At 52.6% G+C, this 17,001-nt stretch overlaps 1 protein-coding gene across 19 annotated transcripts in view; it reads left to right on the top strand.

Annotated features, from left to right (window-relative positions):
• GDPD5 (glycerophosphodiester phosphodiesterase domain containing 5) overlaps positions 1-17,001 on the top strand; it is a 90,815-nt gene that overhangs the window by 50,898 nt on the left and 22,916 nt on the right. For all 19 annotated transcript variants that reach the window (XR_008475153.2, XR_004731235.3, XR_013523244.1 and 16 more), the window contains one exon: positions 13,040-13,143. Coding sequence is in view for 13 of the 19 variants with exons in the window: in XM_078340201.1 (XP_078196327.1) it covers positions 13,040-13,143 (104 nt within the window). In the remaining 6 variants the exon portion in view is untranslated. The remainder of the gene's footprint in view (positions 1-13,039; positions 13,144-17,001) is intronic.

Genomic DNA, 17,001 nt, shown 5'->3' on the forward strand with positions numbered 1-17,001 from the left:
TTCTCATCCTCAGGCTGGAAAATGATGTGTTAAAGTAATAGTGTCTGTTAACACTTATTGAGTACCTACTGTATGCAGGGAGCAAATGGTTTACATGCATTGCCCTAGTCATTATTGTAACATCTCCATGGGGCATGTTTAATTGTGTGCCCATTTTACAGATGGAGAAATCAGTCACACAGGCTGATGATAGATTTGCAGCCTAAGCTGCTAGAGACTAGGAAAGACAATGTGTGTTGAGGATGTGGGTTTAAATGAGAGTTTGCTGGAAGAAGAAAGGCAGGGGGACTTGGGAAGTTGCCTGATGGAGAAGAAAGAGCACTGGACCAGGAGCATTTGGGACAAGATGGGGAGCGGCCTTGAATGCCAGGCTTGGATCCCTCAGTGTTTCCCTGGTTATGGTGCAGCCCTGGGCCCTGAAGTGGATCCTGGGGAGTGGAGAGGGTGGGTGGAGAGAGCCTGGGAAGGTCCACTTCCTCTCCATCCACACTGGTCTCCCTCCTTCCTCCCCGCCCAGCCTGACACATTCCCACCTCTTCCTTTGCCTCCCAGCCCCCCATGACACACATTTAATAAATAAATAAGCAGGAAACCAGGACCAGAGAGGTGAAATGGCCTCTTCTCTTGCCCCCAGTTCCGAGGAGTGGAGGAACCTGGCAGCAGGAGGCCAGGCTCACTCCACAGCTAGGAAGGGGAAGCAGAGCTTCTTATAACTGGGGATAATTAATTGGTTGTTGTCTGTGACTCATTACTCTAATACTGCCAATTAAGGACTTGGTAGGACAGAAGACTGTTCTCTGGCCATCCCCACAGGGTCCCCTGAAGACTGTGTCTGCGAAAGGCAGTGTCAAAACCAGCTTCTCTGTAGAGAGGGATATAGTTCAGATGCCTGGAGGAACTTCCCAGCCAGAGACTCCGAAGGAGACAGGCTATGATAGCCAACTCTTGCACTTCTATAGTACATTTACCGTTTGAAGGCTGCTTTAATCTTAACTGATTTCCTTCAGGAAGAGTAGGGGAGTTATTCAGGCCAAGGGACTGAAGACAGAGTCGGCACTGCCCCACTCACACCCCCAGGCCTGTGCCCTCTCCACAGTCAAACAGTCTGGAGTGCCCTGATTAACTTATTCAGTTAACAAACCTGCCCTGCTACCTGCTCTGGGGTCATAAGTATATCAGACCTGGTTCTCTTCTCCCTTGAAGGGCCCCCAGGCTTGTGGGGGAACAGACAAGAACAGACACAGACACACCCAGACCACCCAGGGTGATCATTTTGGAGCCCTGGGGAAACCCTGGGTGCGGGGGAAGTCTTGCCTGAGCTGGCCTCTGGGAGGGTTAGCCCCATCTCCCAGAGCAGGGAAGTGTTTGGGGCAGGGGGAACTGTGCACCCGAGAGAGTGTCTTGTGTTCAGGAACTGAAAGGAACTCAGTCCACTGGCTCAGGTGCAGGGAGGCAGAAGGGTGCTGCTCCATGGGCCTGAGCTGTGCTGAGGAGCCTGGGCTTCATCCTGGGCAGTGGGGCCTGAGCCAGGCTTGGGCTGTATGAGGAATGCTGTCCGATTGTGGAGGATGCTCTGAGGGCCCTCAGGTGGAGGTGGGATGGCCAGTGAGGCCTCAGGTGTCTGTGTGGGGAGCAGGGAGGCATACACAGGGATAGGCCAGGGGAGGGATTCCAGAGACACCTAGAAGTTGTCATCAATGGACTGGTTGTGGACTGAGGTTCAGAGGAAGGAGTGTCTGATGGTGATTCCCATCCTCCCGTGATGCCCAGCGTGGATGGATGGAGGTCAGTCCTGGAGATGGGAACCCATGCTGTGTCCCAGGAGCAAGTGAGAGGAGGGGTCTTGGTAGAGTCCAGGAATAGCCACAGGAGGGGTGGGCAGAGCAGACAAATAAACCTCCGTGGCCCCAGTTGCCTGGCTCCTATGATGGGATATGATGAGAGCCCCCTGTCACCCTGCCCTGGCAGGAAGATACCCGCTGTAGGGAAATCCATCCCCAGCTCTTCGGCCCCTTCTCCTCCATGCTCATCCATGCCAGCCACCCTGAGCTTCTCCACATCCCCAGGATAACCTCACCCTTCCAAGCTCTGGGCCTTTGCTCCTGCCATTCCCTCTGCTTGGAAGTCCCATGGTTTTTTGTTTTTTGGTTTTTTTTTTCTGCTCTTGTTGCCCAGGCTGGAGTGCAATGGCACAGTCTCAGCTCACCACAACCTCTGCCTCTTGGGTTCAAGTGATTCTCCTGCCTCAGCCCCCTGAGTAGCTGGGATTACAGGCATGTGCCACCATGCCTGGCTAATTTTATGTTTTTAGTAGAGACAGGGTTTCTCCATGTTGGTTAGGCTGTCTCAAACTCCTGACCTCAGGTGATCTGCCCACCTCAGCCTCCCAAAGTTCTGGGATTACAGGTGAGAGCCACCGTACCCAGCTGGAATGTCCTGTCTTTCTCCTCTCTGCCCCTTAAGACTGATTGCACATCCCCCTCCATGCCCCCAATTTCTGTCAAAAAATAGCCTTCCTCCTTCCTTTCTCTCCCCACTGCTCTCTCTCCCTCCCTTCCTCACTCCCCTGGGGTCCCATAGCACCTTGGCCTGTGCTGGCCACGTGGATTGTGATTTTCTGTTTCCCACTGGACTCTTTAGGCCAAGGCCTGGGCCTGTACACTGCAGAGACCTGACTCAGAGGAGGTCCTAGGACAAGATTTGCTGAATGAACAAGTGGAAGGAGGATTGAACGTATGTGTTCATGAGTGAGTGAGGAAGCAGTTAGGAGATGTGACTGCAATCTTGCTGACCAGGTGGGGTGGCCAGACCCCCAGTGAGCTGGCAGAGAACATAGGCGTATGTGTGTGGATGGGTGTGTGCTGCGTTCTTGGTGCTGCCTCCTATGCTCCTGGCTGTGGTTGGCAGTCTCAGCCAGAGGGACCTACTAGATCACCCTTGGAGTTGGGATTGGGCTCTGGCAGTCCACAAGAGAAAGGAAGAGATGAGTTTCCCAGCTGGCTCCCACTTTTTGTCCTATCAACCATGTGGATTTGTGTCCAGGATGTGGAACTGGAAAGAATGGATCCCACTTAGGAAATCAGGACAGACGTCAGGGATGAAGCAGCCTTTGAGATGGGCTCCAGGGTGTGGTTGGATTAAGCCAGATGCCACTGGGCATTCCTGGCAAGGGAGCTGCAGTCTCAACTTTGCCCTGCCTCCCAGTAACTGAGTGTGCAATCTCAGGTCAGGCCCAGATCCTCTCTGCGCTTGAGCTTGTTTGTGGGTTAAGTGGAGGCACAAATCTATGTTCTACGGATCCAATTAGATCATGGATAGGAATGTGCCTCCCGTCTTGTACCAAAGAGACCATTGCTCCAACCTTGCAGAAAAACGTGCCCTCCCTACAAACTGTCAAAGTGATGGCTTTCTCTCCTCCAGTGCTTTGAGGAAAAGAGACCCAGCAGGGGTGAGAGGCCCTCTGAGCTTTATTTCTCTCACTTCTAAAGTTGCAGGGTTGCTGTAAGGATAAGAAACTAGGAGATGATATTATTACATCCATGAGAGAGAGAGGAGGGCTGGTTTGTTGCAGCACGAGGAGGTGAGGATTTATCGCTGCAATAAAGCCATGTTTCTGTTGCCTTCGGAAACCCCCACACCCTGCCCAGCTCCTCTCGGAATAGTGCCAAGGGCACCTGGCATGACCACACCATGCTCCAGGGTAAGCGGCTAAGTCTTGTTGATGGCACTCTGTGAAAATCTTGAGTGTTGGGTTATGGAGCCAGGGTAGGGCAGGAGATGGGGCATTACCAGGGGACTATGGCCACCCACCCTGTGATGTGGCCAGGGTCCTATGAAGGGCTCTGGGATGGTTCTTCCTAAGGGCCCCTCAGCCTTTCTGCTCATGTCTCCCCAAGGGGCTGATGCCAGTGCCAAGGAATAGGCTGGGAGAGACAGGGTGCTCCAGGCAGGACTTAATTGCATTGTCCTGCCTAATGAACTGCTCTGAGTGCACCCCAGCAGAAGCAAGGACAAGGCCTGATTGCCCAGCTTTCTGTAGTCCAGAAAACTAAATCCAGCCTCTTAGCCTGTCAGGAGCCGGCTGGGGGTGGGGATTCTAATCCCTTTCCCTGCTCGGCCCTAATGCTGCAGTATCTCTCCGACCTCCCCAGGCCGCCACCTCCCCCAAATCTCCCGGATCAGGGCCAGGGTAATCCTGCCAGAACCTGCCCATCTCTCCCTTTTGGGAGCTCCCTGCACCCTTTCCAGCTGACTTTTCCTAGGCTTTCCCATGCATCAGTCCCCTCATTTGGAACTTGATGAAGGTGGAACAGGCTGACCATTGGAAGAACTGAGCATTGGAAGAACTGAGGTGCCCAAGATTTTGGTTGAAGGTGGCAGATTCAGGAGTAGGCACTCCTCAATCTCCCCCTCTTGGTCTCTGTAGGACCATGTGCTGAGGGCACATCGGGGCGCTGGGCTCTCAAAGAAGAGCTGGAACCACTGGGTACAGGACTTGGCCGAGCAGGAAGGAGCTGTGCGAGGCAGAGCCCGCACAAGGGGGAAAGGGCTGCCTTGGGCCAGATTGGAAAACTTGGATAAACATCCGCAGGCATCTGAGAACTCACTGTGTGGTGAACGAATGTGGAAATTACTACCAGTATCACAGATGATGTAGGGACAGCTGAAGCATCATTTGGTGAAAGTAAAATTAGATCCTTGCCTCTTACTTCACACCAAAATAAATTCCAGATGGATTAAGATGTATTTTTTTCTATTTTTAAACTTTTTTCCCCTATTTTGAAGGCATACATTTGTTGAAAAAAATTTAAACAACTTGGAAAGATGTAAGAGAAATTCTAGTCTTCATGCTTTAGAGATAAGGCTTTCAAACCTCTCTCCGCACACGTGACATCCATATGGAACTATATATAGATGGATGTGGATGGATGGGTGGATTGCAGATTGAAATGTAAACAATGAAACTGAGAAATTGTGAGTGTAAAATATTAAATATATGACCTTGGGCCACCTTTCTTAAATACAACACCAAAGGCAAAATATATAAAGGAAAAGAGGGATAGATTTGACTACATAAAAATTTAAATTCCTATACAGAAAGCATGCTAAAATTATTTCAAATGACATACAAGAAAAAATATACAGTGTATATGAAGGTTAATACTCTTACATAGGGAAAGCTTTTACAAGCCCATAACGAGCCAGTTCCCCAGAACAAAGCCTGCTTTGCTCTGTGCCTTCATGCCCTCTGCTCGTTTCCTCTGTGTGGATTGAGGCTCCCCAACCTTGTCCTCTCAACAAGTTCTTTCCTTCCACTTTTCTGAAGTTGTCTCCTCCTCCAGGAAGCCTTCTAGCTCACCCCTCCCCCTATAACTGACAGTGTTAAGGATCTGGGCTCTGAACTCCTTAGCAACCTGTGTCTACCCCACTCACCACACCAATTCCCAGGATTGGAACTGTCTGTTTGCTGCCAGTCTTGGCTCAGGGTGGCCTGATTTATCTCTGAGTGTCCAAGGGCTCAACATATGTATGCGGATGACTGGAAGAGAAGGGTGGTGAGGATGTGGAGGAGAGACACTGAGATTTAGTTTGGTACAGGGTATGAGGAAGGGGTCTAATTATAGTTGTTACCGAATGGATGTCCAGAAGTCCCAACACCATAAGTTGAATTCCCCATTCTTTTTGCACTAACATACTAATATCCTAAGCTCTTGCCCACATTTCCAGGCCATTCTCCTTTAGACTGCAGTTCCTCCATTTCTTAGCTACATCTTTAGGAGATAAGGTGAGATAATCTCTGACATCTTAGCTAACTCTGAAATCCCAGGGTCTCTGCTCTGGCGTTGCCTATGACTCTTAAGTGTGACCTTGGGCAAGGCCCTGTCCCTCTAAGCCTGTTTCCACCTTGGTCAGACAAGGATAATTTACATGTCCTGCTCCTTGTTACTCCGAAACAGCTGGGGGATACTGGAGATACACAAACCTGGGTGTGAATTGTGGTTCCACCATTATGTGTGCTCTTTGTGACCTTGGGCAAGTCCCTTTCCTTCTCTGAGAGCTGGTTTCCTCTGCTTTGCAGAAGTGTAGGATGAGATGGAGCAAGTAGAGGGCTCTTGGGAGTAGCATCCCTACCCACCCCCAATGCCATGGTGAGCTAACACAGGCCTCTGTTCCTCACAGCTTAGGATGCAGCCTATGAGTGAGATCGGGCAGCTGCCGTGCCAGGGTCTTCTTCCTCCATTGGTGCTGGCTCCCAAGGCTGCAGTCTACAGGAGCCAGCCTGGCCACTGCATCTGGCTGACCATGGCACCCACCCTGGGTTGGAGGCAGGCAGTCAACCTGGCTGTCCTCAGCAGCTGGAGAGATGTGGTGTAGTACAGGGAGGAAAGGCTTGATCACTGTCTTCACATAATTAAAGGGCTGTCAGACGCGAAATGATAATTACAGGAACGATCCTGGATTTGGCGACTTACAGCTTACATCTGTAATCGTGCTGGGGCCTGGCAGCCCTCCTGTGAGGTGGTGGTGATGTCATTCTGTGAACAGAGGAGGAAGCTGAGGTCAGAGGTCCTGAGCAATTGGCCCATAGCCACGTAGCCAGCGGGGAGAAGGGCCGGGTGAAAAATCCAGCTCTTTTGTATATTCTCCACTCTGTGATTATTTGACCCCAGTATTTCTTACCCTCTAGCTGGCCTTGTTCTGTGTGGTATCAGAGAACCAGCTGCAGGGGAGCAGTGGAGGAGGCAGATTTCAGCTCCACCTCCTGGCGGGGGAGGTAGGGCACTAACTCCCCTGCCCCGACATCAGCCTCCCCAGACACTGTGCATGGGAGGTTTTAGTGGTCTGTGCAGCATGCTGATACTGTCCCCATTTTAGAGAGCAGGAATCTGGGGCACAGAGAAGGTAAATGTGTTCCCCAAGGTCACTCAATCTTCACCAGTCTGGGATTCAAACCCAATGTTGCTAGACTCCCTCAACCTAGCCTGCTGTTGTCAGGATGCATGTCTTGGAAGGACTAATTTTGAGTCCACAGAGGACCAGGCAGCATCTGGAAGGAGAGGCCCTTTCCCAGGAGCCAGTGGAGTAGAGCAGGGTGAACTCCTGTCCTGGAGGCTGCAGACATTCTCTCTGCCCCAGGGCAGGTGGACAGGCAGGGGAGCAGGAGTGGAGCAAGACTCCACTCCGGCTCTGAGAACTCTGCAATTCTGAAAGTCTGCAATGTTCAGAGTGATGTGTGTAGACTTCAGACCCCAGGTTCTGTTTAGGGACCCAGGGGAGGTGCTCCGAATCCTTCAGGGGCCCTACTAGTGGGAATGGCAGCTGTGTGCATTTTGTCCTGGGGCTGCAGTCTACAGCAGCAGGGGCCTGTAGCCAGTGGCAAAAGGCAGCAGGAGAGCCGGCCATGCCCATGCTTCCTGTGTTGGACCCGCGTTGTGTCCGCAGTTGTGCTTTGTGACTGTAGTAGCCCCCGCTACTGATGAGGTCTTTCTCCACATTCTTCTCTGAACACAGAGGGCTCAGGGGTGGGAGGGACAGGACAGAGACAAGGAGGGGTGAAGAGAAGACATGACCATCATCAGGAGACAATGAGGAGGGCTGGCCTTCAGAGAAATTGACCCACAATTGCCCAGATTGCTAAGGAGAGGGCTCTTGTTCCTGAAGGGTTAGGGTAAGAATGGAAGGAGACGCAGCAGCCTCTGGGGTGGGGCCTCCAGGATTCTCCATCACAGTAGCCTGGACATCAGCCTCCATCCCCTGGAGAAGGAATCAGCATCCTACCCTGGTAGACAGCCAGGGACCACTCCTGCCCCAGCTGCTCACCCTATCTGGTTCCTCCTTGGGCAGCCTCCAGCACAGGAGCTCACCCTGCTCTACTCCACTGGCTCCTGGGAAAGGGCCTCTCCTTCCAGATGCTGCCTGGTCCTCTGTGGACTCAAAATTATTCCTTCCAAGACATGCAGCCTGACCCCAGGAGGCAGCTGCTTCCTCAACCCCAGCCCCCTCAGCCTTTCTCCTGCTCTCTCAAGGGATGTCTGGGGCTTGCATAATGCTGCCCACTGGTGGTCCTGAGCATCCCTATGTCAGCCTGTCTCACATCCATCCCTCCTTCTGTCCCTCACGCCACAGATGACCATCACCTCATGCCCGGCGTGATTCTGAGCCCGGGGACATAGAGATAGCTCAGGCCATCCCTGACCTGAGGGAGCCTGCAGCCCAGTGAGCCAGCCCTTATTAGACGCCTTCTGTGTGCCATCTGAAGCCCTTCAGCTCATTTTAACAGCCTTCTTCCGAGGGAGGGGCTGTATTCCCATTTACAGCAAGGAGACTGAGGCTCAGAGGGGCCAAGCGACGTGCTGAGTGGCAGAGCCAGCTCTTCAGAGCCTGTATTCTTTCCATCTCCACAATTTACAATTTGATTGAGGGTCACAGTAGTGGGTGCCAAGAGTCTGTGCACCTTGGGGGGCCCTTTGAGGTCTGGAGGAATGGAAAGGCTTCCTGAAGGAGCAACAGGTCTGGCCTGGGGTAAGAGAGATGGAGGGGAGAAATCCAGGGAGCCAGGCTGGGCCTGGGATAGCCAACTGGGTCCCAGAGGGCAAAGGTGGGTTTTGAGGGGGGCTGTGCAGGCTGCCTCCCAAGGCGGAGTCAGTATACCTGGGTTCACATCTTATCCCCACTCTTCCCCTACCTGCTGACCCCTCCGACTCCCCTCTACTCACCCGTATTGAGCCTTTATGCAAATCAGCAAAAAGCGCCCTTTTCCTAGGACACGACCACCATGTGCCAGCAAATCGTCATAATATGCACCTTGATGGTCACCATGACGTGAGTGGCACTTCTTAGGGGGCAATGCATGACTTGCTCAGCCATATGTGGGGGCCCTTCTCTGAGCCTCTGTGCAATGGGGGTAGATATCCCTAAATAAACAACCCATGGTGCTGTGCAGACTATGAGAGATGAAGAAGGGCCGTGGCCATGGCATTGGGGCAGCGATCACTGCTCCGCATCTCTGGGAGCAGGGCCAGATTGGCCTGCTAATGGGTGGAGCAGGCAGGCCTCTCTCTGCTGTAACGTGCCCTGACAAGGACCATTAGTGCCACTGGAGCCTCTTTATCAGTGGAGCTGCTCCACGGCCACTTCCTGCAGCCACTTCCTCCCCTTCCCCTTCCCTTCCTCCCAGCCCTTGCCATTCAGTGTTTTCCTCTGATTGTTCTTAGAGTGACCCCCACTGACTGCCTCTCTCTATGCTGGGGCCTCTTCGCCCCCATCTACAGGCTCCCAGTGGCCTCCAGCTCCAGCTCCCAGGACTTTAATCCTAGGTCGTCCCAACCGCAGCTCATGCCCTAGTTCTGATCATGGGGTTTCTAGCTCCTTGTTGCTTAGGTCCTGCCCACATTCCTGCCATGCCTGGGCACCTCACCCCCCACCACCACCAGCTCTAGTTTTGGCTGATACCCAGGGGTGAGAGGTGTAGCCCCTCATTCTTGCCCTGCCCTGCCCCACTTTAAGGATCTGGATACGTGAGGACAACAGCCTTTGGGGCATAGGACCCTGGCTGCCATGGGCCCTCCTGGGCCCTTTTGTTTTCCTAACCCCTGTCAGCATTGCCCCTGGGCCCTGCATCCCCCTGGCCACAGGATGTCTTCCTAGCACCTACTGCAAGTTCTCTACCTTCTTACCTCCAGGCTACTTGCCTGGGACCAGACTCATCCCAGACCCAGACTCACCCCTCACCCAGGTCCCTTCAGAACCTACTCTGCTGGTTAGAGGCACACAGGCCTTGCCCCTGAGGAGGCAGCGTGGTCTCTGTAAACAGCCATCTAGCACTGCCAGCATGGGCGCTATAGGCGACTAGGCACTTGTTTGTGGGGATGGGGTGTTAAGCCCCAGGGAAATCTCTCGTGGGTGGGTGTATGTACTTGTGCAGGGCAAGAGAAAGGGTGTTTCCTCAACTATAATTTTGTTGTCAAATCTTTCTCAAGTCCCTGTGCCACCTGGAGCATGGAGACCGCCCAGATCTCGGGCACTTAGGTATAGCAGGGAGGCCGACATGTATAGAGACAGTTCTAGGACTGTGGGGTCTGAGCTGTAAGTGAGATGCTTGCATGGGTTATGGAGCTCTGAGGAAATGCGGAGTGAAACAGGGGAGTCTTCGGGGAGGGGCACTCGGAAGGAGTAGGGGTTTGCCTGATGAAGCAGAGAAAGGATGCTTTCTAGATGGAGGCTCTGGCTGTGTGAAGGCCTGGAGTCTGGAGAGTCTGTTTGGGGAACCATATTTAATTCTGTACATGGGACATAAAGCACAGAGGCTGGCCTGGGCCAGACAGAGTGGGCCCTGACATCTACTGAGAAGCTGGGGCCAATGGGACTCTCGAGCTGGGGCATGATGTGACCAGATGGGTGTCAGTCTAAAGACATGGCTCACCCTTTGGAAGACTCGGATGTTTAAGCTGGCCTGGGACTCACCGGCTGCACTCTGCAGGAAATAAAGGTTGTTATGAGCAAATAAGAATTTGAGGTGGTAAGAGGGATTATGAGAAGGACTAGTCCTGGGGTGCTGGCTGGAGGGTGGTGGGGAGATGGTCGTGCGCAGCGCCAGAAAGCCTTGGCTTAGACATGGCAGTCTGGGCCAGCCCCACAGCCCTGCCATGGGAAGCAGGACTGAGTCCCTAGACTCAGTTCTAGATAGTCCCAGCCATTCTCTGGGTAGTGGCTCCTAGGGTTCCATTGCTCCAGAAGGGCACATGGCCTGCCCTGCTCCTAACCAGGGTTTCTCTATTCCTGACCGAAGCTGGGTCTTGCCATGCCTGCAACTGGAGTTTGTGCCATTCTGGGTCCAGGTGGGGCAGACACAAGTGCCCTACCCTCTGAGAAGCCACCTCCCAAAACCTAAACCTCATAGAAACACTGGGTCTCAGGGTGTCATCGCCTTTGTTTCTCTGTTTATGTACAAAGTGGGGCTAAGCAAGGCGGTCTGGTTCTGCACATGACAAGGAGTGGTGGCAGCTGCTCACCCAAGCATGAGTGGCCCACCTGGGGTGACCCACCTGGGCAGAAGGGTCACCCAAGCACCACCCCTCTTGCCCAGACAAGGCACGGAGTGGGCACTTAGTGGGTATGGAGTCATGGACCATTAGGGTGTGAAGGTCTTTCCTATGTTCTGGAGAGGCAGAGGATGCCACAGATACGCTGATAGTGTGCTGAGTGCTCGCCAAGCCACCTGACTTGTATTATCTCTTTTAATTCTCCATCAACCCCGTGGCATAAGTACTAGTGTTGCCGTCATTTCACTTAGTGCAAACTAAGTGACAGAGAGGATGAGTACTTTGCCCAAGGTTACAGGGCTTGTAAGTGGTAACAGAGATCTGAGGTTCTCCAGCAGACTGATGGTGTCTCCCCATGGTGTGGGACGAAGGGATTCTGCACAGTGAGAGGACTTTCCCTCTTCCTGCCCATTCCTGCATGTGGTCCTAAAATACTAGTGGAGTGGAAGTCGGTTGGGTCCCCATTCTTGCGGAACCCACGCTTGTCTGGGGGACACACAGCAGGTCGTGGTGTGCAAAGCACGAGTTTAGACAGAGGGATGCTGATGCTGTGGGAGCACTGTGGCCAGTTCGAGGTGGCAGGGTAGATCCAGGAAGGCTTCACAGAGGCAGTGGCAGGGTGGATCCAGGAAGGCTTCCCAGAAGCAGTGATATTTGAGCTGACTTGAAGGATGAGTGGGAATGTTCAGAGGATAAGCCCTGAGGCAGTGGCCCTTCCAGGTTGAAGGAACTGGTTGTGAGGGTGGAAGCTGGAGAGGTCAGGGTGCCATACCCAGAAGACTTCCCTGCTTGGCTATCAGTAAGGAGCCATGAAGAGGTTAAACTGGGGTGGTTCAGAAACATAGCAGGGAGCCTAGAGGTAGGGTTGCTTCCCTGACTTCACACCCTCAAGGGGAAGGTAGTCTGGGTTCTTCCTCACACTGACCTCCCCTCAAGGGCTGTTGACTTGTTCTGATGATCTCAGCAGTTTCCCAGGATGCAGGATATTCCAAGCTTGTTGTGCTTCCAAGATAAGGGGACAGATGAAAGCAAGGAGAAACCGGAGCCAGGAGGAAGCACCTGCAGAGGCTGAGCTGGCCCCTCAGGAAACAGCAGTGGTGGTGTCAGTGTCTCCCGCCACCCCACTTCCACCTGGCTGGAGACGGGTATCTGGCTCAATGGAGGCAGCAGAACACAGCACTTCTGCCGTTTTTCTAGTCCAGAAACCAGGGCGCTGGTCCTTAATCCTCTGCTAACTTGCTGTGTGACCTGCACAAGTGACTTGGCTTCTCTGGCCTTCAATGTTTTTCTTTGAAGCATGGGGTAAAGGTGGAGAAGAACAATGCCTGTTTTGTAGGCATGTGTGAGGAATGTGACTTTACAGACTGCCGATCACGATCACAGTGCCAGCACCAAGGGGCCATCTCAGAATGCAGAGAGCAGTACACAGTGGAAAAACTGCAGCTAAAAGAGCACAGCCCTGCCCTGGCCTGGCCCTCCACTGTTCTGTGACTTTGGGCTTGGTGATGGTGGACAGGTCACTTCCCTCTCTGAACCTCAGTTTCTCCCAGGGTAAAGAGGGCAGGATTTCCTGCCTGGCAGGTTTGGCTGCAAAGTGGGAGGGAGAAGAGGCCTGGTGTGGTAGCTCATGCCTGTGATCCCAGCACTTTGGGAGGCCGAGGCAGGCAGATCACAGGGTCAGGAGATCGAGACCATCCTGGCTAACACAGTGACACCCCGTCTTTACTGAAAACACAAAAAATTAGCTGGGCGTGGTGGCACGTGCCTGAAATCCCAGCTACTCAGGAGGCTGAGACATAATTGCTTGGACCAGGAGGCAGAGGTTGCAGTGATCCAAGATGGTGCCACTGCACTCCAGCCTGGGCAACAGAGTAAGACTCCGTCTCAAAAAAAAGAAAAAAAAGGTGGGAGGGAGGGGGACACATTCTGGTGGGAGGCAGCCTCAGAGGCTAGCCCCTACCTGACCCACTTAACCCCCTCCTCCTCTGCTTTTCCAGTGGGAGCGCCTTTGGTTCCTGCTCCTCACCTTCACCTTTGGCCTCACGCTCACCTGGCTCTACTTCTGGTGGGAAGTCCACAATGACTACGATGAATTCAACTGGTGAGTGGGGGCAGGGGGCAGGGGAGGAAGGGGCCCGGAGCTGGGTATCCAGTACCATAGCTGGGACCTGGGGGCTGGGGTTAGAGCCTCTCTCCCAGGTTGGCCCTCTGAGCTCTGCCACCAGCTGTGGTCCTGGCCAGGGCCTACTCCCTGGGAGCCTCTGTTCTGCCCACCTCCAGGGCTTTGGTGAGGAGGCTGGTGTGGGACTGTAAGGGGAAGTGCCCGGGGTGTGGGTAAGGATTGTATCACAGGCTGGCAAGAAAGGAAAGGAAACAATGAGAGGGGAGTCTCTCCTGCCCTGAGGGGAGTCCCACTGGGGACTTAGGGAAGGCTTCCTGGAGGAGGAGGCATAGGAACTAGACCTTAAAGAATGGCTAGGATGGAAACCTGGGGAACTTTAGCTGCTGGTCTTGGAGCCCCCTTGGTGCTTGCATTGATGATTCAGCCTGCATTCCTGGCCCCCTGAAGAGGTGGAGGGGAGCCTCAAAGAACAAAGGCTTAGAGAAGCCAAAACCCCCTGGAGAGACACAGGGTGCTCCTTCCCTGAGCTGCTGCAACCATGGAAAATAAGAACTTAAGGCTGAGCCAGGGCTCAGCCTGGGCTGGGGCCTCCGGTTACCCACTTTGCGGATAAGAAATCCACGGTTCAGAGAGACCAAGGTCTCTGCAGAGGGGTAGCCCCGGATCCTAGGCCTCCTAACTCCCTTAGCTAGGCCCTGGGCAGGGCTGGCAGATGAGTCTGGGGACAGCTCAGGGTCCTTTGTGAGTACCTCAGATCCAAAGGCAGGGCCGTCTGAGCCACTTACCTGGGTACAGGGGGGTTTCTTCCTCTTCACGTTCCATTGCCTGCCTTTTGTTAAGCAGTGGAAGGCCATGGGAAGAGGGGAAGGACCCAGGGTTTCAATGACAAATAAGGAAACAGGCCCAGGTTACACAGCCAGTGGGGGGCTGAGTTGGGGCTTGGAACTGGCTCCTCCCCATCCATTGCTGTTCCTTCCTTTTGATCAGATGTTCAGGTCAGCATGACCATGAGCAAGTCTCCAGTGCTCTCTGAGCCTCTCCTTCTGTAAAATGGGGTAACTCTGGCCTCATCAGGTCTTTCTGAGGATGAACTGAGATGATAGACATGAGAGGGCTCAAAGCTCTACCTAAACATGAGGGCTGCTTCCTGGGAGACCACATCTCTAGCCGGGAGGCAGCATGATGTTAGCATTTGGGATTTGCAGGACTCTGGGCTTCTGACAGGCTGTCAGAATTCTATGATGATCTAGCATTCTATGATGATCCTGGGACTCCATTCATGGAGCTGGGTATCTGCTTTTCCCTGCATGGCACCAAGCCATGCCTCTGTTATTAATGAACACAATCAAGAACATGCTGCAGTCCCACCCCTGCCCTGCAGCCGTGAAGCAAGATGAGCTGGAGCCCTGGCCAAGTCCCGGAGGTGACCTCTGGCCTTTATTAAATGCCATAAATCAAATATTCATCTTTGCAGATGTCCAAAGCATGGACACTATCGTCAGTAAATGTGAATGTTCCCTACTGGCCCACAACTGCAGACCCGGGCAGTTCCTCTGAACTGGGGGTCTGCTGCGTAGAAGATCATCAAGTCTACCCCCATCATATACAGATGGGGAAATGGAGGCCCAGAGAAGGGCAAGACTCATCCATGGTCACACAACCAGTTTAGTGCCAAAAATATGAATTGAGGACAGACTGAAGAGACCAAGGCTCAGAGAGGTTAAGTAGCCTTTCCAAAGTCACACAGCAAGAAGCAGACAGATCTGGGACAGGGACTTCAGCCTACCTGACTGTATCATGTCCATGGAGCCACCCACTCTACCCAGAGAGTGAGCTCCCTGTCACTGGGAGATTCAAGCAGAGGATGAGTTCCTGCCCTGTCAGGGAGATGGCAAGGGGGATGCCTGGAGACCTGCAGCTCCTTCAGCTTGTCACCTCAGTTTCTTGGAGTCAGTGCTGGGGTTCAGGGTGCCTGGTCCCAGTCCTGATGGTCTCAAGAGTCTCTGGGGACTGGGCACAATGACTCATGCCTGTAATCCCAGCACTTTGGGAGGCCGAGGTAAGCAGATCATGTGTGTCCAGGTGTTCAAGACCAGCCTGGGCAACATGGCAAAACCCCATCTCTACAAAAAATTAGCCAGATGTGGTGGCATATGCCTGTGGTCCCAGCTACTTGGGAGGATAAGGTGGGAGGATTGCTTGAGCCTGGGAGGTGGAGGTTGCAGTGCAGTGAGCCAAGATCCCATTTTACCCCTTTCAGAGTAAAATGGGGTAACTCTGCCAAGATCACATTTTACCCCTTTCAGAGTAAAATGGGGTAACATCAGGTCTTTCTGAGGATGAACCAAGTTGATGGACACAAGAGAACTCAGAGCTCTACCTAAACGAGGGCTGCTTCCTGGGAAACAACATCTCTAGCTGGGATACCACTGCCGCCTGGGCAACACAGAACCCATCTAAAAAAAATCTCTGGGAATAACTCATACAGTAAGAGGATGTGAGCGACAGCCAGGAATCAGCACTGGATGAGGAGGGTCAGGGAGGGCCCTCTGGGCAGTTGCTGTCCTGAAGGGCTCCCTGACAAAAGTGGTCACACTTGAGAGACAAGTGGGAGCAGAATGTCTTTTGGGAATAGTTATCAGGAGCAAGTCTTGCCCCTCTTCAGGCCTCAGTTTCCCAACTGTACGGTAAGGTGTGTGCATTCAGTCATCTGCCAGGCAGTAGATTTTCCCCTCACTCTGAGGGTGAGGGCCAGGGAGGGTGAATACCCCATGGGGTCCTCCTGGTATCCCTTCCCAGCTCCCTGGCAAGGTCCCAGATGATAGCAGGCTGGAGCTGCCTGGAACTGTCTTGGATTCTCTAATAACCTTAAACAAGTTGCTGCTCTTTTATGCCTCAGTTTCGCCCTTCATAGAGAGGATGTGAGTAGTTCATTCCTTCTGGAGAGCATCTAAGCAGTATCTATCAGGCCCCTTTAAAAGTTTATTCCCACCGAGTACAGTGGTATGTGCCTATAGTCCCAGGTACTGGGGAGGCTGAGGCGGGAGGATTGCTTGAGTCCAAGAATTCAAGTTCAGCCTGGGCAACATAGTGAGTCCTTGTCTCAAAAAAAAAACAAAACAAAAACAAAAAACGTTCATTCTCTTTGACCCTACAATTATCTTTGTAGGAATCTATCCTAAGGGAGTAATCAAAAATACAGAAAGATATGTATAAAAATTTCATTTTTATGTTAATTTAAAATAGTGAATAATTAGAAACTATTTCATATGACTAGTAGGAAGTTAGCTACATATGGCACATTAATTCAGTGGAAAGCCATGTGGCTGTTTTAAAAATCACATTTTCTCAGGATTTTTATTGGCATAAGTAAATGCTTGTGTTGAGAAGAGTTGGCCAGGCATGGTGGCTCACGCCTATAATCCCAGCAGTTTGGAAGGCTGAGGTGGGAGGATCACTTGAGCTCAGGCGTTTGAGATCAGCCTGGGCAACAAGGCAAGACCCTGCCTCAACAAAAAATACAAAAAATTAGCCAGATATGATGGTGGGTAGCGATGGTCCCAGCTGAGGTAGAAGGATCGCTTGAGCCGAGGAGGTCAAAGCTTCAGTGAGCCGTGTTCGCATTCCTGCACTCCAGCCTTGGTGACAGAGGCCCTGTCTCAAACAAACAAATGAAAACAAGGAGAGTGTACTGAACACTCACCATGCATCTCACCTTGCTCCATCCTCATGAGGCCTCCTGAAAGGCACTTTCTTCTTGTCTCCATCCTATAGGTGAGGAAACTAAGGCTCAGAGAGGTCAAGTATGACATTTGATCAATTCTAAGACCCCCACTT

The sequence above is a fragment of the Callithrix jacchus genome, chromosome 10, assembly GCF_049354715.1.
Source record: "Callithrix jacchus isolate 240 chromosome 10, calJac240_pri, whole genome shotgun sequence".
Lineage (NCBI taxonomy): Eukaryota > Metazoa > Chordata > Mammalia > Primates > Cebidae > Callithrix > Callithrix jacchus.